The 24,917-nt window shown below is 46.7% G+C and overlaps 6 protein-coding genes across 6 annotated transcripts; 4 read left to right on the top strand and 2 right to left on the bottom strand.

The window, feature by feature from the left end:
* Nucleotides 1-403: 403 nt before the first annotated feature.
* On the top strand, nucleotides 404-1,378 carry N7496_005417 (oxidoreductase, short-chain dehydrogenase/reductase family; the record flags this gene model as incomplete). Its single annotated transcript, XM_056698346.1, has 4 exons — nucleotides 404-621; nucleotides 708-908; nucleotides 964-1,115; nucleotides 1,170-1,378. 4 exons carry the CDS (start codon nucleotides 404-406, stop codon nucleotides 1,376-1,378), a joined length of 780 nt encoding a protein of 259 aa, XP_056556871.1.
* Nucleotides 1,379-1,489: 111 nt separating this feature from the next.
* On the bottom strand, nucleotides 1,490-2,709 carry N7496_005416 (GroES-like protein; the record flags this gene model as incomplete). The annotated part of the gene is made up of 2 exons (XM_056698345.1): nucleotides 1,490-2,271; nucleotides 2,337-2,709. 2 exons carry the CDS (start codon nucleotides 2,707-2,709, stop codon nucleotides 1,490-1,492), a joined length of 1,155 nt encoding a protein of 384 aa, XP_056556870.1.
* A 9,961-nt stretch (nucleotides 2,710-12,670) lies between these two features.
* N7496_005415 (uncharacterized protein) lies at nucleotides 12,671-13,099 on the top strand (the record flags this gene model as incomplete). The annotated part of the gene is made up of 1 exon (XM_056698344.1): nucleotides 12,671-13,099. The coding sequence occupies one exon, from the start codon at nucleotides 12,671-12,673 to the stop codon at nucleotides 13,097-13,099; it is 429 nt and encodes a 142-aa protein (XP_056556869.1).
* A 303-nt stretch (nucleotides 13,100-13,402) lies between these two features.
* On the top strand, nucleotides 13,403-13,927 carry N7496_005414 (putative dUTPase; the record flags this gene model as incomplete). The annotated part of the gene is made up of 1 exon (XM_056698343.1): nucleotides 13,403-13,927. One exon carries the CDS (start codon nucleotides 13,403-13,405, stop codon nucleotides 13,925-13,927), a length of 525 nt encoding a protein of 174 aa, XP_056556868.1.
* A 66-nt stretch (nucleotides 13,928-13,993) lies between these two features.
* On the bottom strand, nucleotides 13,994-15,448 carry egl2 (putative endoglucanase; the record flags this gene model as incomplete). The annotated part of the gene is made up of 5 exons (XM_056698342.1): nucleotides 13,994-14,781; nucleotides 14,834-14,931; nucleotides 14,987-15,051; nucleotides 15,099-15,310; nucleotides 15,361-15,448. 5 exons carry the CDS (start codon nucleotides 15,446-15,448, stop codon nucleotides 13,994-13,996), a joined length of 1,251 nt encoding a protein of 416 aa, XP_056556867.1.
* A 3,018-nt stretch (nucleotides 15,449-18,466) lies between these two features.
* Nucleotides 18,467-19,780, top strand: N7496_005412 (uncharacterized protein; the record flags this gene model as incomplete). Its single annotated transcript, XM_056698341.1, has 3 exons — nucleotides 18,467-18,715; nucleotides 18,768-18,883; nucleotides 18,952-19,780. The coding sequence occupies 3 exons, from the start codon at nucleotides 18,467-18,469 to the stop codon at nucleotides 19,778-19,780; spliced, it is 1,194 nt and encodes a 397-aa protein (XP_056556866.1).
* Nucleotides 19,781-24,917: the final 5,137 nt, after the last annotated feature.

The following is a 24,917-nucleotide window of genomic DNA, read 5'->3' as shown; positions in this document are numbered from 1 at the left end:
GGGCTGGATCATGAGTGATGTTTTTATTTTCTTGTATATAATTGAGAGCGAAGTTCACAGCAATCAGGAGATTGGATACTAGAATGAGACCCGTTCCTACCGGGGTTATCCACGATACAATCTTTCCTGCCATTTATGAGCCAGAATTAATACTGTGCGCCATAATTTGGAAAACGCTTCCGCGGTAAATCATATAAAGATTTAATCATTGCCTTGAAAAATCAGGGCACAGATCGCCGGAGATACCCCGGCTTCGGGGTTTAGCCTGGAAATATAATACCTGCACCACCAACGAGGATGAATGTCTCATCCCTCGTCATTGTGTACCTCATCAACCTGGCACCAACTCTTTATCCAGAATTTGATCCTCGTCAAATTTCCACTCTTCAGAACATCAAGCAATATGTCATTCCCCTACAAACATGTCCTCCTCATCGGCGCTACGGCAGGTATCGGCCGTGCTATGGCTGATCGATTCATTGAGACGGGAGTCAAGGTTACGGCCGTTGGTCGTCGGCAAGACCGTCTAGATGAGTTTGTGCAGAAGTATGGTGAGGAAAAAGCTAGTGGAGTTGCGTTTGATATTTCTGATATCTCGAAGACTCCGGGTTTTGCTCAGAGGTAGGTCGACGCTTCGCTTCTTCTTTGATCGTGCATATCTGATCATCCATCCTTGATCATGCAAAATGACTGACTTGATCATTTAGTGTGATTCAATCGTATCCCGACATTGACTGCTTATTCCTCAATGCTGGTACCCAGAATGTTTACGACTTAAGCGATCCCGCTAGCTTTGATCTGGAGAAGTTCCAGAACGAAGTCCACATCAACTACATTAGCCTTGTCGCGCTTGTGCATGCGTTTGTCCCAGTCTTCACGAAAAGAGATACACCAACGAGCATTATCTTGTAAGAAACAAACCTGCAACTTTAAAGTCGAAGGAACTATACTAAGAGATACCAGTACTGGCTCCAACATCGCCATAGTCCCCGCCGCAACTCTCCCTGCATACTCCGGCTCCAAAGCGGCCTTGAACGTCTTTACCCTCTGTCTACGCGAGAATCTTCGAAACACAAATGTCAAGGTCATCGAGGTCTCTCCTCCGCCTGTACAAAGTGGGTATTAATCCCTGGCTTCGATTGAGAAATACCTCTAACAAATCATCCCAGCTGAATTACACGATTACATGGGTGACAAGGGCAGAGATTTGGGTATGCCTGTGGATAGGTTTACAGATGAGGCGCACAGCGGTCTTCTCGAGGGTAAGGACCAGATCATTATTGGTGCGGTCGGTCCTGCGGAGACGTTTAATGAGATCGTTGATAAACGCCGCGAGGCGTTTGACAATTTGGCCAAGTTGATGAGACCGGTTAATTGACGCCATGGTCCTTCTTGGAGTGGATTGTTTTGAAAGGAAAGGTTTCGGATTTTCAAGCTTTGTAATGAGAATCATTTCACATAATTCATTGGCCCAGTATTACTGTGCCCGTCACGAGAAAGGGAACTTGATCACAACCTTCGTCTCCAGATGCTGACTAGCCCTCTCATAAAACTCCGGCGCCTCATGGACACCGATGATGCTGCTCACAATAAAGCTAGGCTTTGCTTTGCCTTTTAATATCATCTCGATAAGTTGGGGCGCGATCAAGGCCGAGTCGATAGCACCTGATCTGACCTGCGGGCCCTTCTTGAAGAACCCAGACATAGCAAGCTGGAAGGTTGGCAGGATGTATTGCCATGGAGAAGTACTCATCGAGTCGCTCGTGTCGTGGAACTTGCCAACTCGACCAATCCCACCGCCAACTTTTGTGATAGCTGTCATATTCTGCAAGACCTTATCTTCCTTAAGCTCAAGTCTGTTTGCCGCTTCGATCCCAACACAATCAACGCTCCGGAGAACACCATCTGGTTCTTGGCGGAGGATTTTCGTGATTGGATCTGAGTGGGTAAGGTCTATTGGCATAGCACCGAGACCCTCCGCAATCGATAGGCGCTGACGATCGCCGTCGACGAGGAAGACGCGAGTGGCACCGCGAAGTATAGCTGAGTAGACAGCCATCAGTCCTATGGGACCCGCACCAAATATAGCGACAGAATCTCCTGGTTGAAAACCGGATAGATCGAGAGCTCCCCATCCTGTAGCGAAGATACTTGATGCGAGGAGGTAATCAAGATCGATATTTTCGATAGCCGATTTTGAGGAGCCGTCGTCGCTTTGTGAGGGGATGGGAAAGAGATTGTCGTTTGCGAATGGGACCCGGACATATTCCGCTATTCAATCTCAGTATTGGAATGATCTGTCGGGAAGAATAACACCGGAATCGTTGGTGACTTACCTTGACAACCCGTCGTTAAGAAATAGTCCGAACCAAGCCCCAGCCCAGTCAACTCAGCCGTGGATAGATCTTCAAGACTACTCGAAGCTTGATCTGGAACAACAACTTTATCGCCAATCGAGAAGGAAGTCACTGAATTGCCAACTTCAACAATGATCCCGAGTGCTTCATGTCCCATCACCCATGGCACCTCTTTATCCTCATAAACCCCATTGTAAGTGTGAATATCGGCACCACAAAGAGCTGACAGACTAACTTTGACAATGGCATCTGTTGAGTCAAGAATCTCCGGTATCGGCAGGGTTGATACATTAACTTGAAGAGGATTCCCACCCCAAGTAACGGCCTGCATGGAAGTAGCGTTTAGAATCATCATAAACCAACGAGTCGATGAAATAGATACAGACAGATATCACACCGAATTTCACATCAGATATACTGTACATAGTGCGTCTTATATTCCGTTCCACCATCAAATCCAAACATTGGATTAAAAATCATCTTGTCAACATTTATCGAATGCCAAGCATGCGCCCAGAATCCTGCTACCCAAGCCACACTTTGCGAGCAGGGCTTTCTTGGCAGTCATCAAACTGTGGATCACAACCGCCCTGAACGGTTGATCTAGATTAGGCACCAAGTTTTCAGGGACTGTGGCCAAGACGCTTGGTTCAAGTACCTTTAAACATTGCCAGTAAAGCCGAGACCAGGGATGCCGACTGGAGCTTGGCGTTGTCAGCCACTGGCATTAGTGTCAGCTCAATTAAGCTTGGGGCCAATGATAGGGGGCTTTATGGAGTTAAGAATAAATCCATCCAATGGGGGCGTCGGTCGGCATAGCCTCGGGGATCCGCTGGTTGTCATCAGTGGGGATTTTTGCTTAGCAAGGATTGCTCTATCTAGTAAACAGTCGAGTGATGCGCTGCTATCTCTAGAATTACTAAATTTTCAAGGACGTATATTTAAATCGCAGTCTTTCAGTCGTCGGTCTTTTGCTGATACTCGATTCCCTTAGCTATTCATCGATTCCGGCTCTGAGACACGACATAGGGTGCACAAATATCTCCGAGTCCAATTGAATAAATCAAAAACGAATTTTTCGAAATCTCACCAAATAGGTATTTGTACAGCCTCCACAAGTACGCGGCCGTGTTACTCGAACAACTAGAGCTAACTCTTGCAGCGAGATTTTGCAGAGTAACTAATGTACTATTGTCGGCGGGTGCCGATCTACGGCAGGGACCGGTTACCGAAGACCCTTCTCCGGCCGGACCCTGTTCATCGGAGATAGTTACCCTTAGCCCCGCATTTTGTGGCTTTATGCTTCTACTTTCCATAAATAGCCTGCACATCATGGTAAGCGAGGTCTGGAGATCTTTCTATAGATTTGATGGTGATAAACCGGGAAAATCAGTCGTAATGCATGAGCAATTTCATTGACCCGATTCACGCTCGGTCCGATGTGCTTTAAAACCGCTCTGAATAGTAACAACATTCCATTATAAATCTGCTGTAAAAGTGCTGCTCAATGATATCTGGCGTTAAGAGTACCGTTTTTCTTACTGAAAATGGCTATCAGATACCAAGGCCTGTGCTAAAGCCACAAAAAAGTCCGGGGGCCTACTCAAAGGGGCTGTGCTGGGCGGGGAGGTTCTGGAATAGGCCTTTGAGTAAGCGATAGGAAACGTGGAGGTCGTCGTGGGAAAATATGATTTTGACTCCCAGACGATTAAGCTCCCGCGGTGGGGGACCTAGCAAGGTTGAATGGCATAAAAACATCCATGAGTTAATTACCTTTTTTGACCTAAAGCGATAGGAGAAGAAATTAATTGGGGTATCAAACCCATGTAGATGCAAGAAACATGGAAAATGCTACTCATCTAACAAGCAAGCCAGGTGGGAAAGGTTTATAGGAATATTGAGACAGACTTCAATGCCATGCCTATGGTGCCTGTATAAATGGTCCTCTGTCGCAGTCAATCTAGAACGTACCATAGGAGTCGGAAATGGTATGCCCGATACCTCTGTAATCCCTATCAAGGTGAGGCCGTCCATACGTGTTGTGTGTGGTATTTTAGAAGCTTGAAGCAAGACAGAGTAAGAAGGGTCTGCGCAGACACGCTATAGCCACCACTATTTCTAAAGATCTTTCGTTATGTTTTTTAAATCTTTTTTCGAAAGGCTATCTTCATATCTCTCGATTTATCTCTTTAAGGCGTGACTCATAATTTAGTCGGGATGGTTAAAAATCTAGAACCCCACTGTTAATGCCTAGCTATATGGAACCACTGCTCGGGGCTACTCTTATTGAACTATTCTGTACTCGTCACAGAGGCTTGTTTCTAATTAGGCGTAGAGCAATAGTGCTAAGAAGTAGTTCTATGGGTATTATACTAAACATTTGTATCTTGCACGCCGCATTAATGGAAAAGGCGGTCAATAATCTGATTTGCTTTGCCATTGCAGTTAATTCCATACATGAAGCAAAGCAAAGCACCGAAACTAGCCACGAGAGGAGTGCCCCATCACCAAATCAGAACTAAAGATAGCGTAGTACACAGGGATTACCACACCAAATTCATAACAATAGAATTAGCCACCAGAGGGACATCCCAGCAGGTACTCAAAACCAAAAATATCATCCATCTCATAATTCGAAGGGATAACCGACTTGCTTCCAACTTCCCGGGCGATCTCAAAGTCGAGTAAAGTTACCATATCATTCTCCTTGTCGTAGAGAACATTCTGCTTTCCCACGTCATCAAGCCGGGAGGCTGCTTGTCGCAAAGTATTGATGCCCTGAAGGCAACGAGCCTGGACACTAGCTCGTTCCAGCACAGACAGAGAACGCCACAAGCGATCAAGTCAGATCCCGTCTCGATACTCTAATACCAGAGCATATCCGGATGGGAAAATACTCGAACAAACAATTTCCCTTCTTAAAGTCCACTTGGCGAAATTCCTTCTTAAAGTCCACTTGGCGAAATTCGAAAGGCCAGATAGCTGCGAAGTCCAAAGACGCTCGTAAACCTCTGCTTCGGCATCGAGCCTAAATGAAATGAGTAACTCCAACAGTAGGCAAGAAAGGTAATCTGACTTACAGCTCCTCATATTTGAACTGCCACTAGCGTTCCATCCATGTTAGCTAGCCAGGTTGCCTTCAAATTGTTCCCTGGACCGGATAACTGGCGAACGCAATTAATCACCGTAGGAGCAGATGTATCAGTGTTGATGATGACACTGATTGAGGTGACCTGTTCGGTGGTTGATGATTGGAGTAGTTTGTTGGGAGTTCTCAAATGAGAAGGGGAAACACGGGTAGAGGGAGGGCCTCGTAGGTTCTCGATACATTAGCACTATCACTATGTCTCTCTCTTGGCCGCAATATTACTTACATCTCTCGGCTGAAATGCCCGTCCTTCATAGTACCTTGGCTCCGAGAAGGCCATGAGACAAAAACCAGCGAATAACTGGCGAAGGGAAGGCTGGGTAGCGTCATGCTTGATAGGCGTCGAAAGAAGAAAGGAGGTATCCTCTGTTCGTTGAAGACCGACATGTAGGTATGAGGGTAAGAGGGTGATGTAGTTCTTGTTTATTGAACCGAGGTTAGAGAAAGAGTGAAAGTGAAGAAGAGTATTTCGATATTGTTAGTAAATGATCGCTCAGGAGCCGCACTTTCTGTCAAAATCAGAAATCAAGCCGAGAGACACCCCAGGCGAACTAGTCCTGATATGGATAAATACCTTCTAACGACGAAAGAGAAGGCGGAAGGGAATGTGTATAGTAGATAGTCGTTCTATATTCGGTAGGTTGTAGTTATTAATGCCCGAACAGTATGGCTGTTAGGAAGTTGTTACCTTGAAATTGACCTTATCTTTAGGACAATGTTATTGACACGACAAAAAAATTCACGGCACGACAGAGCTAGTCCTAATTAGGAACGTACCCCCCAGATACAAAATGCTACCTTCGACATCCACATAATAATTGCCAAGCCCTTATGTATGCATATTCCCATACATAAGCGCTTCCCGCGGATGCTCTAGTGTCGTCAGCGGTCATACCCGCCTCTATCACATGACCTCTATTTGTTTATCTCCATGACATACCAGGTCGGCATTCCAAACTCATTCCTACATACTAACCCCCTTCCTACCACCAAGTTTTATATTCAATGGCTAATTGATTCTCTCCTTAGGGCCGATATCTCTTTCTAATTCGCTTCCTACCAATTCAACTCCTACCAATTCAACTCCTACCAATTCAACTCCTACCAATTCAACTCCTACCAATTCAACTCCTACCAATTCAACATGGCTCTTCAACCACCGCCGAACAACTGGCTAATCGAGGTCGAAACTAGCCAGGAAGCCCGGGCTATCCTTAACCAATTTGCCTCTCACCAAGGATACGCCATTACCACTGCGAATTCGAACGATCGGTCGGTTACCCTCCAGTGCGATCGGGGTGGCCAGCCTAGGAAGCACCCTTCTAAAACCACCCGCCAGACTACCTCTCGCCGCTGCGGTTGCCACTTCTCTGCCTACCTTAAGAAGGAAACCAACGGCTGGCTCTTCACCGTTAAGAAGGGCTCTCATACTGGCCACACGGCTTCTGCACCTGCAATACACCCAATTCACCGGCGCCAGCAGATGAAGGAGACCCAGGAGCGGGTAATTCAACTATTCATGCTAAGGCATTCGAACCTCGAAGTTATCAGTATCCTACGGCAAGAGGGAGCTTATAGCAAGGCCGAAGTTGATGCAGAAGACCCATACCAATCCCGCATTCGCCTCAACCCAAGAGACTTGGCGAACCTTCGCTATCGTGCACGGAAGCGGTTTCTTAGGGGACGTACGCCTACTTCGGCCCTCCTGATGGGGCTGCCGGGCTGGGACGTCTTTTATAAGGAGACCGAGGGGGAGAAAGCCGGGTCCAACACATACTCTGCGCATCTCATTCGGGCCTCGACCTTCTCGCTCGATTTTCCTCTCTCCTTTGGATTGATGCCACATACAAGACCAATCGGTTCAATATGCCTATGGTTAATATTGTTGGAAGGTCAGCTAATAGGAAAACCTTCTATATTGCCTGCGCTTTTATATCGGATGAGCAAGAGGGTGCATATCGGTGGGTTCTGGAGATCCTTCGGGATCAACTTATTAAGCACCAAATCCCCTTTCCAACAACTATATTCTCTGACGATGCAGAGAGTCTCCTGGCTGCTATAGCAACGGCCTTTCCAAATACAACCTCCCTGCTTTGTATATGGCATATCCAGAAGAATATTAAGAAGAGACTGCGGCCGAAGATTGCCCAGCATCTTCTTGTCTATCTTGAGAAGGAAGGGGACATTCGAGACGATATCAACGGGCGATGGAATTCTGCAAAGGACCTCTTCAATAAAGTCATCTTTGCACCTACAATAGCAGAGATGGAGACTGCTTGGAAGAGCTTTAAGAAGCACTATAAGCACCAGGTTTTCACAGAGGCAATTGACTACATCTCGAATCAATGGATGAAGGATGGTATGCAGCAACGCTTTCTCCGCTGTTATACTAATAACACCTTCCATTTCGGCGAAACTTCATCCTCGCGAGTGGAAGGGGCCCATGCCTATTTGAAGAGATTCATTAAGTATTCAGTTGGCGACCTCCACACTGTTATGTGTGGGATTCGAACTGCGGTCAGTGCTCGCCATATTACCATCAACCAATCGATTGCGGAGGAGCGTGAGAAGCTGCCAGGGAACCTCCTTACGCCCCTGTTTCGTAAGGTTCTTGGTTGGGTGCACCGGAAAGCCCTTCAATCGGTTGCTAGGCAACTAGATGCATATAGGAAGAAGGAATTGGAGATGGTCGATTGCACCAATTACCATCGGCAGGCACTTGGTTTACCATGCATCCATGAGATTTTGGTGGCTATTGAAGGCAATCTGCCTCTCGAAAGGGATCAGTTCCATCGCCAGTGGTGGCTCCTTACTTCAATTAAAGACGATTACCAGCCACTTTACATACAAAGTGTGCTTCAAGTCAAGGAGCCAGCAATCGCGAAAGCTGCAGGGCGCCCCCCGGGCGAGCTAACCATGCTCGAAAAGACCCCATTGTATTGGCAGCGAAGGAGACTGCTGATGCCACGGCAGCAAAGAAACAGCCAAAGACCACTAAAGCCAACAACTTGAAAACCACCAAAGCCAACAACTTGAAAACCACCAAAGCTAACAACTTGAAAACCACCAAAGCTAACAACTTGAAAACCACCAAAGCTAGCAACTTGAAGACCACCAAGAAAGCCACCCGCCGGTCAAATCGATTAGACCGATCTACCAAGCGAGATCCTTCTGGTTTCGAGGTTGTTAGGAAGCGTACTGCGCGGATTGGGCGGGAAGGGCGTGTATGAGGGTGAAATCGATCTAGATAATATATTAATTAGCCTCTGAAATTTGAAATTGCTTCTGCTTCAAATCCCTGCATGTTTAGATGAATTAGGTGGTTGTAAAATAGCCTTAGAAAAGGGTGATGGTAGGAAGTGGGTTAGGAAGCCGACTTGGTATGTCATGGAGATAAACAAATAGAGGTCATGTGATAGAGGCGGGTATGACCGCTGACGACACTAGAGCATCCGCGGGAAGCGCTTATGTATAGGAATATGCATACATAAGGGCTTGGCAATTATTATGTGGATGTCGAAGGTAGCATTTTGTATCTGGGGGGTACGTTCCTAATTAGGACTAGCTCTGTCGTGCCGTGAATTTTTTTGTCGTGTCAATAACATTGTCCTATCTTTATGCTCATCTTTTCAACTCACTTTGTGTTTCTATCAGTATTCTCGACTTATTCCATTTTCATTCTACCACCTTGGTAGATGCTTAATGCGTGGTTACCTAATTAGAATAGAAAACTGCCCTGAAGTCGAAGACATCTATCAAAAAGTGGCTCTAACTAGTTAGCTCTTCCAACTTCATAAGTGATTATTAAGCGAGTTTCGGCCTAAATAGTTATCAAAACCGGTTGAATTGGTATAGGCTAGTATGCATATGGACGAATGAGAACTATCGGAATCATACGGACAAGGTTGATTGATTGAAGAAAGGAAAGGACTCGAACGACTGGAAAAGGGGCAGGTTGAGCTGTCCCATGGCGGTGTAACCGGGTATTCGAGTGACCATACCGATGTCGAAAGGTTACCCGCATATTACATACAAACACATACAAAATCTGGGAAGGAAATGGACCAATCCGAGGTCACTGTAATGAAACTCTCCACTTTTCCACGACAATAGTTAACTAAGCCTTCTTGCTCGGCCGAATTGGACCGTGTTAGCCCGAACGTCAGCAACGATTCCCCCACCCCCCCCCCCCCCCCCCCCCCGGGGAAAACTGAATGTTTTACGACAACGAAAAACACCACAGCCAACAGAAAATTTGAAGATGTTCGGCAGGCCAATGCCTGAAGAGCCCCAGCGAAAAAGATTCCGCAAAGGAACGAAAAGCTGCTGGGAATGTAAGCACCCAAACTCCTTAATTCAGAGTGCAACTGACAATCAGCAGGCAAGCGGCGAAAGATCAAGTGTATTCCAATTCCAGAATCCAGAATATGCACTGCCTGTTCAGAGAGAAGTACCCCTTGCCTCAGTCAGGAGTACGTGGATGATCATCAATCACACCATGCCGAGGACTCAGCATTAGCTCGCCGCATGGCCAGAGTAGAATCGTTACTAGAGACACTGATGGCGGGGATTCCCCAGGGTCAACTTGGCAACTTGACTCCTTCATCTATCCCGGTGATAGTAGATGAGCCTCAACCTCTCTTCATAGCAGCACCAGAAAATTCCAGAGACCAGACTGAAGCCAGCTCGGCGGTTGGAAAGCTTGAGATCCTGCGCCAACGACTTGCCAGAATGCTACCCACTCAGGCAGACGTGGATTTTCTATTTTCCTCAACTCATGGGTGGTGGCTCATTCAGCAACATATCATGACACATTTACCTGAATCAACTGAAAATGACTCTCATGGTATATTCAACGTCAGCACCGTATCACAAGGACACCCTATGATGATCGCAAGACTCCTTCTCTGTATAGCTATCTGCACCCAGCAGTTGCCACCTGATTTCGATATGCAAAAGCTTGAAACTAAGTCGCCAATTCGAGAAAGAATGAACGGTATCATGGAGTTTCTAATTCAGAATGTTACATCTGATGATGAAATAACTGCCACTATTGAAGGAGTAGAATGTGTGGCTCTTCAAGGAATACATGAAGTTAATGCCGGGAACCTTCGGAGATCATGGCTTGCATATCGAAAAGCAGTCACGTTATCTCAGCTTCTGGGTCTACACAGAGTGTCTGTCAGTACATCTGAAGAAAACCATGATTTTTCGACGACAAGGAGACAACATTTGTGGTTTCAGGTCGCCAGAGGGGTAAGCTAATACTCATGCTTTCTATCTGTGCATCAAGACTTATATCAAATAGGAACGTTACCTTTCTACCCTACTCGGTGTACCATCAGCCACAGGCTCGGCTGTTCTTCCTTTTGACGACAGTGCTAGTTGGCTTTCACCAGAAGAAGTTTATCACAAGCATTTATACGACATAGCGGGTCTCATACTTGCTCGCAACCAAGAAGACTCGACACACTCATTCTCCACAACCCAAAGGATTAGTGAAAAACTTGATGCGCTCGCCGAACGAATGCCTTCCTCCTGGTGGGAAATACCTACCAATATTTCAGAAACCCGCACAAAGAAGTCTTCTACTCAGTTCGAGCGGGTAATGTGCCAGGTCTGGCACTTCGAGTTAGCAACATTGTTACACCTGCCATTTATGCTACGCACGGCAGCTGATCGACGATATGAATACTCGCGTGTTTCCTGTTTGGATGCCAGCCGAAACCTCATCTGGAGATGGCTTGCCATTCGTGAGAGTCAACGGAGTTTCTATTTTTCAAATCTTATTGAATTCGAGGCTTTCACGGCGACAACCACCCTCTTGTTAGGGCTTTTACATCCGGAGACAAGTTCGAATCAGGCTATGTTACAAGGAAGGCGCGAAGATTCTGAGCTTGTAGAAACAGTTGTTCGGAATTTCGAGAGGCTCAAACAACAGGGTGCCGGTATGTCCGTTGGAGATCAGAGCATTTCAGTTATTCGCACACTTCAAGATATTCTTTACAAAAGAACCTCCCCTCGCAATCTGTGTCTTGACATTCCCTTTTTTGGGACTATCAGGATTGCAAGTAGCGGTGCCGTGCATCCGCTTGAAGGAGAGCGGATGCTCGGGGCAAACCCGCGCCACACAGCTTCATCCCTTCGGCATGGAGGGTCAGCTGTGTATTCTTCGCCGATGAGCTTTCATAACACTCCGAATTTGCCATCCTTGCCAGAAACAAGAATCCGACAGGGAACAATTGATAATGACGAAAAATTCACTGGCAACGATTTGGCGAGAAGCGATACTATTTTGCAGTGCTCTGGTGGTCATCTTCAACTTGGTGGTACACCAAACATTATTGATGGAGGTCTTGATCTAAGCCAGTCGCTTTACCCGGACAGCGACATGATATTCTTTGACAGTCTGTTGAATACAGATCTCATGAGTAGTTGGACATTATAGTCATAAATCCGGATATTCGGCAAGCGGGATTGCTCGAAACGCTGTTCCACCAATATAACTATGATTAATGTCGCTTATTAATAGCGAAGAACTCCGCTATTTCCATGTCAATCGTACCATAGGAAAAACAGCAATTTTGCATGCATCTCTCCTGCTAAGACCGTCCTCGGTTACAATAAAGCATTAGGAAAGTCAAAAGATTAGCCCAACGGATGACAGATTTCACATCTTACCAACACAACGCCTCCCCTCGCCGTGAACAAGCGAGCTATATGGCGCTTCCTGGTTGGCTCAAAATCCGATAGGAGACTAGCTGGGAAGGGCTGCTAGTCGTCAATAAAGGTTGGTGATAGCCTCAGTTGATGAAGGATGACACTTTGGCCATGAGCAGCTTTTGAATCCACACCCCTTGGGCTGAGCGTGGATAAGAAGTTTCTCGGCCTTTTGAGAGTCTGGGAAGTTTTAAATTGCGAGAAGCGCGAACTCTCCGGACCTTCTCCCGGTATGGCACATAATCGGTCGAATTCGACCGACCCACGGAGAAACGGCGGGAGTAGATCAGGTCAATATGTAATCCTCCTTAGACTAACCTAACTATCTCCTATAAGAACCTGGTTCCTTGACTCGAGGATGATAATTGTAACCAAGGAAACCACTCAAAGATTATCTCTTCCAATACCAAGCGTGCACTATCCCTGCAAAATCAAAACTACAATCATGACGGTCAAGCAAGATACAGCCAGTGTCATCGCCGCTGCAGAGAGTCACATCTTGTCGTATTGTGCCGATTTGACCTCGTCCAAATTCAACACCTCAACCGAACGTGCGACCAAAATGGCAACCTATTACCTTCCAGCAATCTCTTGTTTTGCAGATGGAGCCATCACTCAACTATGCGACCCGTCGCTTTACGTACTGCTTATTGCAGGTCCTCTGGACAAGCTGGGGGGTCTTCCTGAATTACGGGGACACAGAGTGGAGGCTGTTAGCGAGAACAGTGCAATTATTTGGCTTTTTTTGGAGGTTGATGGCATCGCGATTTCGAATGTTTATTTCTTCAGACAGATGGAGAACGGAACTCAAGGATTTGAAGGAGGTATTTTTGATGGCGAGAGCTGGTTGTTGAAGCAGCTCCCAAATCGGTGAATGTTTATAGATAAGAGGAAGATACTCGATGTATGCACGATGTACTCCGTACACTAGTACAATTGCTACCTGTTTTTTTTCCCTTTCGCGACGTGCGTGATGAGGCTTTATATTTCGTGGTTGCCCCGGCGACGTAGGTCATGCATTTGGTTCCAAACAGGCGGTGTGACAATTTAGCAATCATGGTAGAAATAGATAGAAGTTATGGCGCAATCATCCGTCTCCCCTTCGTAGACAAATCCACATATCATACTACGCTTGAGACTTCAACTATTCAGGGGAATAGCATCCCATTGAAAAGCTATGATTCTGAGCGGTCTCCAGATTATCAACCGTCAGCTGGTACGGAACCTGCAACTCGTTGGGCAGCAGCAACAACCATGTGGCATAGACCTGACCTTACGCCAAGTCTCCAAATGGACCTCAGCAGCTACAATCGATTTCGACAACACGAATCGTCAGTCCGCCAAAGTCTCACAGTTGCCCTTCGACGATCACACCCAAAAAATCAATTTACAACAAGGAGCCTACTTGGTTGATTTCAACGAAACGGTTCAAATCCCACTAAACTGCATGGCAAGTGTGTTTCCTAGATCGTCTCTATGGCGGTCTGGTATAGGTATCCATGCCGGAGTCGTTGACGCGGGATACGAGGGGGCGATGGGTGCCTTGATGGAAGTCAAGAATCCCAATGGGGTTGTACTATACCAGAATGCGAAGCTTGCACAGATTGTATTTGAAGAAGTGGGGGAGACAGTCGACGGTTATAAAGGTGTTTATCAGTCTTCGACAAGTAGTGTTGGACGGGATGGGGGTTGTCAAGCATGAGATTCAAGGATCAAGACTAATAGATGAAAGAAGGATGGCCCTTGTTATATTTCTGATACCTCTGGATTACAGACACTGCGAGTAATACGCATTCTGGACCTGGCAAGTATACGGGCTAGCACATGTCGTCGCTCCCGTCCAGCCAGTGCCGCCGCACTGTGCCCAGTGGGCTGCCGTGGCAGTAGAGGTTGATCCTGTGCTAGTTGTGGTTGTTGTGCTGCTTGTCGACTTTGTGGTCGATGCAGTCGTGGTCGTCGATGTAGATTTGGAGGTAGCGGAGGTAGCGGAGGTGGTTGTGGTTGTGGTTGTGGAACCGCTCGAGCTTGAAGGGAAGTAGGCAGACAAGATATTGAGGTAGTAAGAATAAGCAGGTCCCGAGGGTGGCTCCATCGAGTAGATATAGGTTCCCCACCATGGTCCTGCGGCCCACCAGGATGCTCCGAGCCAGACGTCACTGTTCTCTTGCATGTAGTCCAGCATTCCAGTCACGGCGCTCTGACAGACCGAGTTGGCGCCGCCCGCGAATTCGCCCAAGAACCCAAGTTTCCCATTGCTTTGCAGCCACTCTGTCGCTGACTGCACACGCTCTTGGCCGATAGTCGAGCTGACGCATGTGTCGGATGTGCCGGACCCATCTGAGTCGAGATACTGGTGCATCTCATAGACGATTTTGTCGTTGGGGTCTGTCAAGCTGACGAGATTGGTATTGACTGACGTCCACGTCCAGGCACCACTCCAGGAATTTCCTTCCACCATGATATACTGCGAGGTGGCGCCAGCAGCTCGGATGGCATTGATGGCCGCCTGGTTGAGGTTCAGTACCAAGGTTTGGTCCTCGGTGTTAAATTCATTGTCTGCAGATGTCGGTTAGAAGAGGAACATGGCTAGTGGAATATTGAGTCTTACTCGTGTCGAAGATGACCTTGTCATTCGATACGAACTCTGTTGCCACAGTCGTCCAAAACGCGGCAAAGTCACTTGTGGAGTTGATGATATTGCCATAGCTAACTCACCCATGAGCAGAGTTTCTCTTTAAGTTTGACGAAAGAATCAACTTACTATCGCCCAAAGTTGTGGGGGTCCACGATAGCGTATGCGCCGGTAGACGTGATGTATTCAACTGTCTATAAAACGATTAGCGTGGGCTGTATTATAGACAACGACAACATACACTCTTCAGGTCTGCCAGATAAGCCGCATTTGGACTTGAGGTCAACGTAGTGGGAACCAATCGCTCCATCATAAATGGCACCCGAAAGATGTTCATGCCCGCGTTGCGTAGCGTTTGAATGGCTGAAGTATCCGGCCAAATGTAATCGGTTCCCAGAACACCCGGAATGTTCTGATTGCCAAACTCCGCTCCAGACTCGCTTGTACCAAACCCTACAAAGGATGGTCAGTTTCCGCTTCGGATTGGTGGGTTCTACACATACAAACAAAGGAAGAGGCCCGCTTAGAGTGGGCTTGAGGCCCTGCAAGAGCCAGGGCAGCGCTGGCAGCCAGCAGCAGAGTGTATTTCATTGTTTTAGATCTTCGTTTTGGATTTCTGGCAGATTTGGAGTATTGGCTTCCTTGGACACTGTGGTTCCAAAGCAATTTATATGAAAGCACGAGCCTAAATTTTCGATCCTGTCGCTAATTCCCCTTTCCTCCGCGGCCATACAGCCGTGTTGGCCCTTGTCCACTGCAGAAAGTTCTTCAACATCCCGCAGTTCTGCAGGATATCACATAAGGAAATGGGTTTTTCGGACCGTCTGCCGACTGTGACTGACTCTTTTTGATAGGGTACTCGGGAAATGAATCACTGGTACGAAGACAGAATAGGTCGTGCAGATTGGCGATTGCTAGATTGGACACGGCATTGGGCACGGCACAGGGAAATCTGGGGTAAGGGTAAGGATTGGAAATGAGCAGGAACTCACATAAGGCGTTACTAGCACAGTGGACAGTAAGTTGAAACGCGGAGAATGGATAATAAGGGGACATCCCCGGACCAAAACAGGGAATTTAGCTCTAGCGGAAGCTTATAATTAAACATGCCTAGAGAAACAGGTGTTCCCCAGGCTACTGCAAGATTAGCGGGGCACCCGTCTGTCTATGGTCGAGAACGAGTTTAAAACCAGGTGGAGCTCTCTGGTAGATCCTGATAGATCCATAGTGGTAAAAAAGTTTAGCTATCGGGTAGTATAGAAGTGACAGAGATGTGGTTCTCGTTGCTAGAGTTGAGGTTTTGTTTCTTCCTGGCGATCCCAGAAGCGTCATTCTGCAACCCCGCATATGCAATCTCCACCTTTGAAATAAGTGTCTTGCCAAGGTATGGCGCTAGGAATGTGCAAAAAACCACACGTTAGAAACACTACGAAGTGGCTTGCGTAGTCGGAGCGCTCTCCGCATGGCGCCGCCCTGCATGTTGCAGAAACGTGACGGACATGACTGCCGGCGGCTGTGGAAAGTAGAACAATTGGCACATCCTGATTTGTTGATCAAACACGAAGCCTAACACCTTCATGTATCAGTCTCTTTTTCAAATCTCTCCTTCTCTAGATACAACCTCTCGTAGACTACACACTACTCAGACCTGATTTTTCTTCTTGCCTGATGACGGTCGCAATGATAACATAGTAATCATACAGAATTACTAAATCTGATGAATTACAAAGAATGGACCCTTCAAGTCTGTGTCCACAGATTTGGGCTTTTATGCTATCCATGTATCCCATCTTGATGCTTGCAATTACCTAGAAAGCAAATGCCGTTCATGCACTCGGAATAATGTGGATGGCCAAACTCGGCACCAAAATAAAACCGAGCGATTTTATTTTCCCCTGCTGATACCCCTGATTTTTCTGCTTTTCAAGATTTCAGCCTTGCTGTACCTTTTTGCGGCGGATCTACTCCGTACCTTGCGTAGGATATATATCCATCTCCCAGCACTATCTCGGGAAATTCCACCTGTTTGTCTCCACCAGCATTGTGTAACTCCAGTGACCTGAAATATTGATTTTCTCCGATTGAACCGAAGCATTTAAAAGCTACTGCATTATTCAAGCCACCCGACAAAATCTGTCGAAGTCATGCTGTGTTGAGCTACTTTAGGAAAATTTAACGTCTAAGTCTTCCCTTTTAATGCACAGTTACCTAGTTGCGCTGGAAAGAGGGTTATCCGAAGAATATAGCATTAGTAGAAAGCCAGAAAAATCGGCCAAACTTAAGAGCGATTTTGGACAAATACGGCAGGGTTCTTAATTATGTAGTGGATTTTATTTGGTGGCAATCTCCGACCGTACCTCCGAGTTCTTGGCCATGTATGAATAATCCATATTTGGGTTGTGCGGGATGGCCGCTAAGCCTCTTTCAGAAACACTCACAAACAACGATTTGCCGGTTCAGAGTACAGAACGCCTCACAAGAACTAGTCGTGCCATCATGGCATGACCTAAGCTCTTACGCATGCATTATTATTTTCAAAGTACCCAGTCCCAGTCCTATATAAGACGGCCAGGCTTCCCGTTTCCTCCTCGGACATGTAGTAACGGAAAATTTCAATTTGAATCCCCAACATGCTGGACCTCAATCTAAGGCATAATCTGATTATGCCGAATCACAATGGTCCCTATGGCTAGGTCAGTGACAGCGTACTTTCCTACAAGCAAAGTCCTATACTTACTCCCGAATAGCGGGATTGATGCTCTCACCACCAAGATTCGATTCTGCGCCATTTCAACCCCAAGTCATTGATCGGCCAACCCGACCGCGCACTTCACCGGGTGGAGTTGCCTTTGCATAAAGATGTACTCGGCGCATTGGAGTGGGGCTTATCTTTGTTCCATCAATTGGAATCAGGCGGCACGCACAATCTCGGGTTAGAATCGCCAGCGCTCCGTTATTAGCGAGCTTTGCACCCTACATAATGATCGACGTGGGGCGGGAAGGGAAATGGCCCCGAAAAACTCTCTCCGCTAAACACACGGCTCTGTTATCCGTGAGGGTCCCTCAATCCTTCGCCAAGGGGCTCCCCATTGCGCCATGACAGACTTTCTTTTCATCGATCATCAAGATGACAACCGGCAGAATCGCTCACTTAAGAAGCAAAAATATGGGTTTGTGCAAAGAACTAATCAACGCAAACAGCGTCTCGTGGCGATAGGGAGGCTAAAATCTTCGACGCTTGTCCTTCGCCAACGCCTTCCATTGCCATATGTGCCCTCCGCGATAGAGAAGGCCGAACCAGGCAGAGCTGAGCAGATCGAACAAGATAGCTCAGAATTGGATGCAGCTACAGCTGGCACGGATATTCAACAATTCAAGCAGATCGTCCCGCTGGCAAGGATCGGGTCCCCCAAAACACTGCTGGGTGATGGTTTCATAGACCCCTTTTCTACAAGCGCATTTCCAATGACTGAATTTATGAACTCTTTCTTCCATCAATGTTAGCGCACCACTTTTCCCTCGTTAAACAATTGTTTTGAATGTGCCATCTGATATAGAATAGTGCGACACTTCACCATTCCCGGCTCTTATCCCCTCGATCAGTCACGCATGAGTGTATGGTGGTGGCAGCAGGGACTTTCGCAGCCAGTAATCCAATTAGCACTACTTTCCTCGGCTGCAGGCCACCAGAACGCGATGAACACTCTTCAAAATACTCCCTCTAGACATCTACAACAATCAGTAAGGGAGCATCTCCGCCTTCAAGGAAACATGATAAACATGTTGAACGGCCTTCTCCGGGACCCAGCCGCGGCCAAGTCAACGGTCCTTATTGTTGGGTCGCTCCGGGCAATTGAGGTACTTTTCATTCCCATCCGGCTCGAAATGTACAAATTCTAACAATCTATAGGCGATCCAAGGTAGTGCCGAAGCGGCCGTGGCACATACAAAAGGCCTCGAAGTTTTGATCCAGCTCAATGGTGGCCTCAAAGCGATGGACCACATGATTCTGTCTAAAATCTACCAGTACGCCTTATACCTTAATGGCATCTGATCTTTTTTTCTTCATTCTAACAATTTGCTCTTTTATCCAGTGGTGATATTATGAGAGCAGCTCTGACAAACACGCCCCCGACCCTGCCTCTAACAGCAACCTGGCGCAACGAAATTCGACAAGAAATAGAGGTCTTCTATTCAACAAAAAATTTCATCGCCCTTTTGGATGACAGATTCAAAAGGACTGCATCTCAACTATGTGTTCTCGGGACTTCATTCTTCGCGGCGCCCTGGTACGAGGGCCTAGAAGACAGTATGAAGAAATTTCTTCACATGGCCCAACGCTCGATTCAATACTATGAGGTTGCATGCCTACGACCGTCAATCATTGTTCCAACAGATAACGACCTTTTTGTGCTCCTAGAATACCACCTTATTTCTGTTCGCTACCCACCAGACCCTTCGGCTTCGGTCTCAACCCTTTTAAACGAGCCCCTACGCATCACCCTCTTCATCTACTTGAACATGTGTGTCTGGCATTTCCAGGTCTTTCCAGTCATGCAACCAATGGTGAATGCTTTACAACAATATCTATCCTCCACCGCACCGATCCCAATCCTGACACAAATCAAAGAAACCGCCCCCGACGTACTATTTTGGATACTGTTCATCGGCGGCATGGCATCACGAGGACATGATGGCTATTCGTGGTTTATTGTGCAGCTGGTTGAGTTGACCTTGTACTTGGGAATCCGTGACTGGGGTGCAGCGCGGGAAATTTTGGGCGGATTTTTCTACACAGATCAACCCGGTCAATCAGGAGGCGAGGAGTTGTGGGAACAGATGATTCACTCGGAGCAATTGAGGCCTCTTAGTACGAGTCATGCCGAGTATGGTCTACGCTCTAGTAAGCACCAAATACAATAAACATGCACAACTCTGCGCGGAGTTCTTGGTTCTTGAGGCGGATTCTGTCTGTCGTCAATCAGCCTGCCTGCCAGAGCTATGTTTGCGATTACCAACCCCCACGTTCAACGGCAATTATCCAACGTATCAGGAACTATCTTTCCTCGAGTTCCAAGTGGTGAACCTTTGTAAAGAAATCGTGGTTTCTAGCAGACGATCATACCATCGAGAACGGATCAAGTGATTGCCTATTGCCCAACCACTCCTCCCTCTGGGTGAAATGTCCTTCCACATAGAGTTGCATTCTCAAATACGGAGCATCCCTGTACATACAACCGTGCTGTGTGGAGAACAGGGCTCCCCACCGTAAATAAGCCACATAGAGTACGAGGAAAGTTCTTCATGCGCCCTAGGGTCTCGAATAGTGTTGGATTTTGTTTTGGATTATACTTCTACAAACCGCTTTCATGGCACTATGCCACTGAGCCCAATCAGAGCGCGCCTTGCTAGTCCAGAATGGTATAACGATACTAGGGGCATCAGCGACCAGCGGTTATGTTACATAGGGAGGTATATACAGTGAAGTTCCATAATAGTAACAACCCCAAGTAAGGCTCTAAACCATATTATCGTTTATACTTTAAGAGATAAAGAGAGAGATGTTACTAGGGCTGTCTCAAGAGGCGATTCAAAAAAAAAAAAAACGATTCAAAAGACAAACCGAAAGATCTTTAGGAACATAGCAGATTATAGCATCTCTGGTTAGGCTTATCTCTTATTTCAAGTTTTTGAAATACTGCTGTATATAGATGTCGGATGTACTATGATTGCCATATGGCCTTTCATACACTCCGTTAAACCCGGTTATTGATTTGGAAAATTTCGGGTTTGCCTCATTCAGTAAGATTGCAAGTTAGGCCCGGAAATAGAGCGACCAGAACTAAGTACACGAGTAGAGGGTGTGGAGGTAGCGGCTGTATTTAGGGTAATATACGGCGATACAAGGCCCTCTGGAGTGTGATCATCGGTCGTAGACAGAATTTGGATAACGTGAGCCGTGTCGCTTAACACCCGTGTTGCTGCATACGAGGAATGGGAATCTAGGACGAAACAGTGTCTGTGTCTTTGATGTCGAAGTCCTGGATATTCCCTGCCACAACGGTATCGATGATATTTTGGAGGTTTATGCTTGGGCGGGACGGGCCTCCAGCAGCAGAGAGTTGCCCCCCTTTAACCTCTCCAGAATAGTGAATAAGAACGATGGATCTGCAAGGTGTGTCTACTGTGCGTTTGAAAATGGACCTGATATTTTATCATTAAGTGTCCAGCTCTGGGTGGGATCCGCTTCTGCCATGATCAAAACTTCAGCTCAGTCCAGATTGAGTGTGCTTAATATCGCCTGAAAACGCTCGGTGTCTCCGAAGACATCCGTGTTATCTTGCTCCCATCTAACACTCAGAGCAAAAGAGTTTTTGTAAATTCGGCTGCGATGGTGACTGATCGCGTTCATTATTTGGTCTCCGCTGGCGGCTTATCTTGTAAAAGGACTTGAGGTTTGGGTGTGTGTAGAAGATTTGCGGGAAGAGCTGGGCGTGGCCGCGTGAGAAGGTAGCAGCATGTAATACGTAGTAATTAGTTATAGGAGGTGCTAGATTGGGTTTAGTACTGTAGCTAATCGGACCTACATACGGCAGCCGCCAGTGGCCACTTTTAGCAAGTGGTGTTTCTCATGCCGCTTTAAGACCGCCTGCCTGACTTGAGTCAACTGTTAAGCAATACGACCGTACTTATGGTGACTAAATGCGAATCCTGGATTTTGTATGTTTTCTTTTGGGTGTTTTGCCGACCCCTTGCGTTGCCTATTCTTCGGCCCCATGGGCTGCTTCACCCAAACGCTCTAAAGCCACTGTGTTATTCAAACCGAAACCCCCCCCCAATACCCTGACGGGTTGACATGGCTGCTTGGCCTTACTCCGTGCTTGTATCTGTGGAAATCCCGCGCGCTTCCTCTACCTTTCTGGTGTCCCAGAGTAATATCTGATGTCCCACAGTAATGGGCACCTGACCACAAAAAGTAGATTCGCTTTACGTCCATAACCATCTGGCCTGTTATCAGCTATTGTCGCTCAATGACACTGTGAACAGTCCAAAGAAATGGTACAGAAGCTCTGATGTGAATGAACACAATTGAACAGCTCTCCCGTATTCTAACATATGGAGTATCTCGCCAGTAAGAATGGAATTGAATTAACCAAATTGACAATCTACCCGCGGGACTAGCACTATGGTAGGCCTGTGCCTTGACACCCACAGAGAGATTCAAGCTCCCGGGGCTTTTTGGATCGTAGGTTTTCACGTTGTCTCTTACGGGGATCAAGTACAAACCCATTTCCTGGCGGTTTGTCAACGACGAACTGGTAGACCTGAGGATCCGCTTATCAGAAACATATTCGGGTGCAGTGTAGGCGTAAAGTACTGTGATTCCGATATTGTTATATCATCCGACATCCACCAGAATACACACCGCTAGGCCAAAGCTCTACGCCAACCAACCACCGATTGTACAATTTTACTAAGTTGATTGTGACTTATGATAGATGTGATCGGTTCTATCGATCTCCGAGTCGTACCTGGCTCTTTACAATATTCGACTGAAACACAACTTAATGACTCATTTGCAGGTCTTGTCTGTCTTCCCACCTGTCAGTCGACTTGGGCCTATAACTCAATCCAGTGTGACCATCTTCTTCATTTTGGGACGCTTCTGCCTTGCAGAAACTCCCAGGGGACTGTAATCACTGGGATATGACGTCTCCGTAGGTAGGCGAAGGCTCATTTGTGCGCTAGCTAATGAGTATTCAAAGTATGTCCAGGTAGGCTTAGAAGCAATTCAATAGCTGAAGGGATCTGGAAAATCTCGAATTAGGCAGGAGTATTTATGCAAGCCAGTACATGTATGCATGCTCAATTGCTAGTAAGAGATGAGTTACACATCGAAGACCCGTCCTTCACTTTAACAGGTTTAAGTTGAAATCTCCATCAAGCAGGGTGAGCGATAGAGATCACGAAAGGTGATCCATGCTCTTCCGACATGCAGCTAAGTTGCTCTCAAACACAATAACCAACACCACCCTCTATAGTGCAACTCTGCCCTGGGTTACAACGCGCAGCAACGGTTAACGCGCTTTGACCATTGCAGACGTTGACAACAGCAACCCCACCACTAGATCCACACTCGTAAGTGCCTGGGTTGCACGCCGTTGCAGTGAAAGTGACTGCAAGAAGCGCCATGACAGTTGATAAGTAGCGCATTTTTGTTCGGTGAGAGTTCAGTAGTTTCTGCACATTATTAGATAAAAAGCCCTTATCCAGTGGTATAAGAGACTTACGCGATTGTTTGAGCGCGGTCGCAGAGAGCTTGAGTAATGTGTTTTGCTTTGGGTGTGGTGAGAAGCAAAGAGACATGGGGGGGGAAAGATGCGACTTTATACTCCTAACCCTACACATTCCGTAAGATATTCCAAGGATTACTTGAACAATTTGTAAAACTTAGTCTTATGGCCATTCTAGAACTGATCAAGCATTCACATACCATACATAGAGTTACGTACTATACTGAACCAGCATCTCATCTCACCGCGAAAAAAAGAACCCGCAAGAATGGGACCCACAAACATGTGTAAGTAAACATGCATCCCGTAAATAGAGAATTCTAAACACAGACTCGGAATGCGAAACGGAAATACTGTAACTCTGCTGAAGGAATGCCTAAACAGTAATTGAGTTTGAGTAATTTACAATTACGCGATTCTAGAACATATAATTTCTGCTGCCAGGGTCTACAGTAGAGTTAGGGTTTTTAGTCATGTGCAAATGTGCGCCCCATAACAACCGCATATATGGGAATGCGTAGGTCGTGACTAGCGAGAAGAAATGACTATTAATTAGGTTAGTAGAATGATTTTAGTAAGCTATCCAGTCTAAAGGGATAGTTGAGTCTGAAACATAGATATCTATAATATTCGTTCTTGATTTTCCAATACAAAAATGGAATTCTTGATCCTAGCCAACATTATTTAATCAAACATTCCAAACCGTTAACGTGAATTTAAATGTTGAGCACTCGGAATCCGGCCTGAGTAAGCAGCCGACACAGGTAACTAGGCATTCGCTTTGGCCAAGGCTGCTGCCACCCCCTAGATTTTCCACTTGCACCCCCTGGGGCCATAGATTTCTGCCTGGCATAATAATACAAAGTAGTCTATCTGGCAGTCTGCTATATAGTAGAGTTTGATAGTAAGTTCAGAATCTTGACCAAACATCGAAATCATCTCATTAGACATACTTTGAAGGACAGTTACCTGCTTGCATCGAGAGATTTTAAGTAGGCTATCCTTCCGGATAGCCTACTTACTCTTCCGAAAAGATACGTATACTCATGACGGGCGTAAACAGATTTAATTCCCGTTAGACATATACCTGAGATCCCAGGGGGTGCGCAGGAAATCCAGGGCGTGCACAGGAAATCCAGGGGGTGCGCAGGAAATCCAGGGGGTGCGCAGGAAATCCAGGGGGTGCGCAGGAAATCCAGGGGGTGCGCAGGAAATCCAGGGGTGGCAGCTGTCTCGCCCTTCACTTTCCTCGCGCTCCTAGCATGAGACTAGAGTCACCAGCATCAAATTGAGACCAGTGGTCTACTAGTCAGCTCCTCCCCTGAGGAAAATATTCTCCTTGATCAGTAGATTACTGTATCCTGGTGGGGTATCTCCAGCTTCTATAGGAGACGTGAGGGGTCCAGATAATTTCAAAGCGCGTCCGTTTATTCCTGGGCATGAACCCGGATTTGAGGTGTTGCGTGGCTTCGAAAGCATTTTTGTTCGACTCATCATCGCTCAGTGGGATCTGTTTGTCGCAACAACGCCGAGTCACTTTTGACATAGAAGCAGACCCTATTACCATCATGCCAGAAATTAAACAGCTACTCCAAATCTTCCACATTATCGATTACCCCTTTGAAAGACGCAGCAAGAAACAATGTTCCCTGACTGCGTCGGGTGAGATGTGACTGGCGGTGCTCCAGATCCTCGCCCCAACCCCATGTCCGCGCCAGAGTCTGTCTCTGTGGCATCTAACAGGCATATATGTGCCTCTATGCAAT

Source organism: Penicillium cataractarum, assembly GCF_028827025.1.
Source record: "Penicillium cataractarum strain IBT 29864 chromosome Unknown utg000004l, whole genome shotgun sequence".
In the NCBI taxonomy this organism is placed as follows: Eukaryota; Fungi; Ascomycota; class Eurotiomycetes; order Eurotiales; family Aspergillaceae; genus Penicillium; species Penicillium cataractarum.
This window is presented reverse-complemented; position numbering and strand designations above follow the sequence as displayed.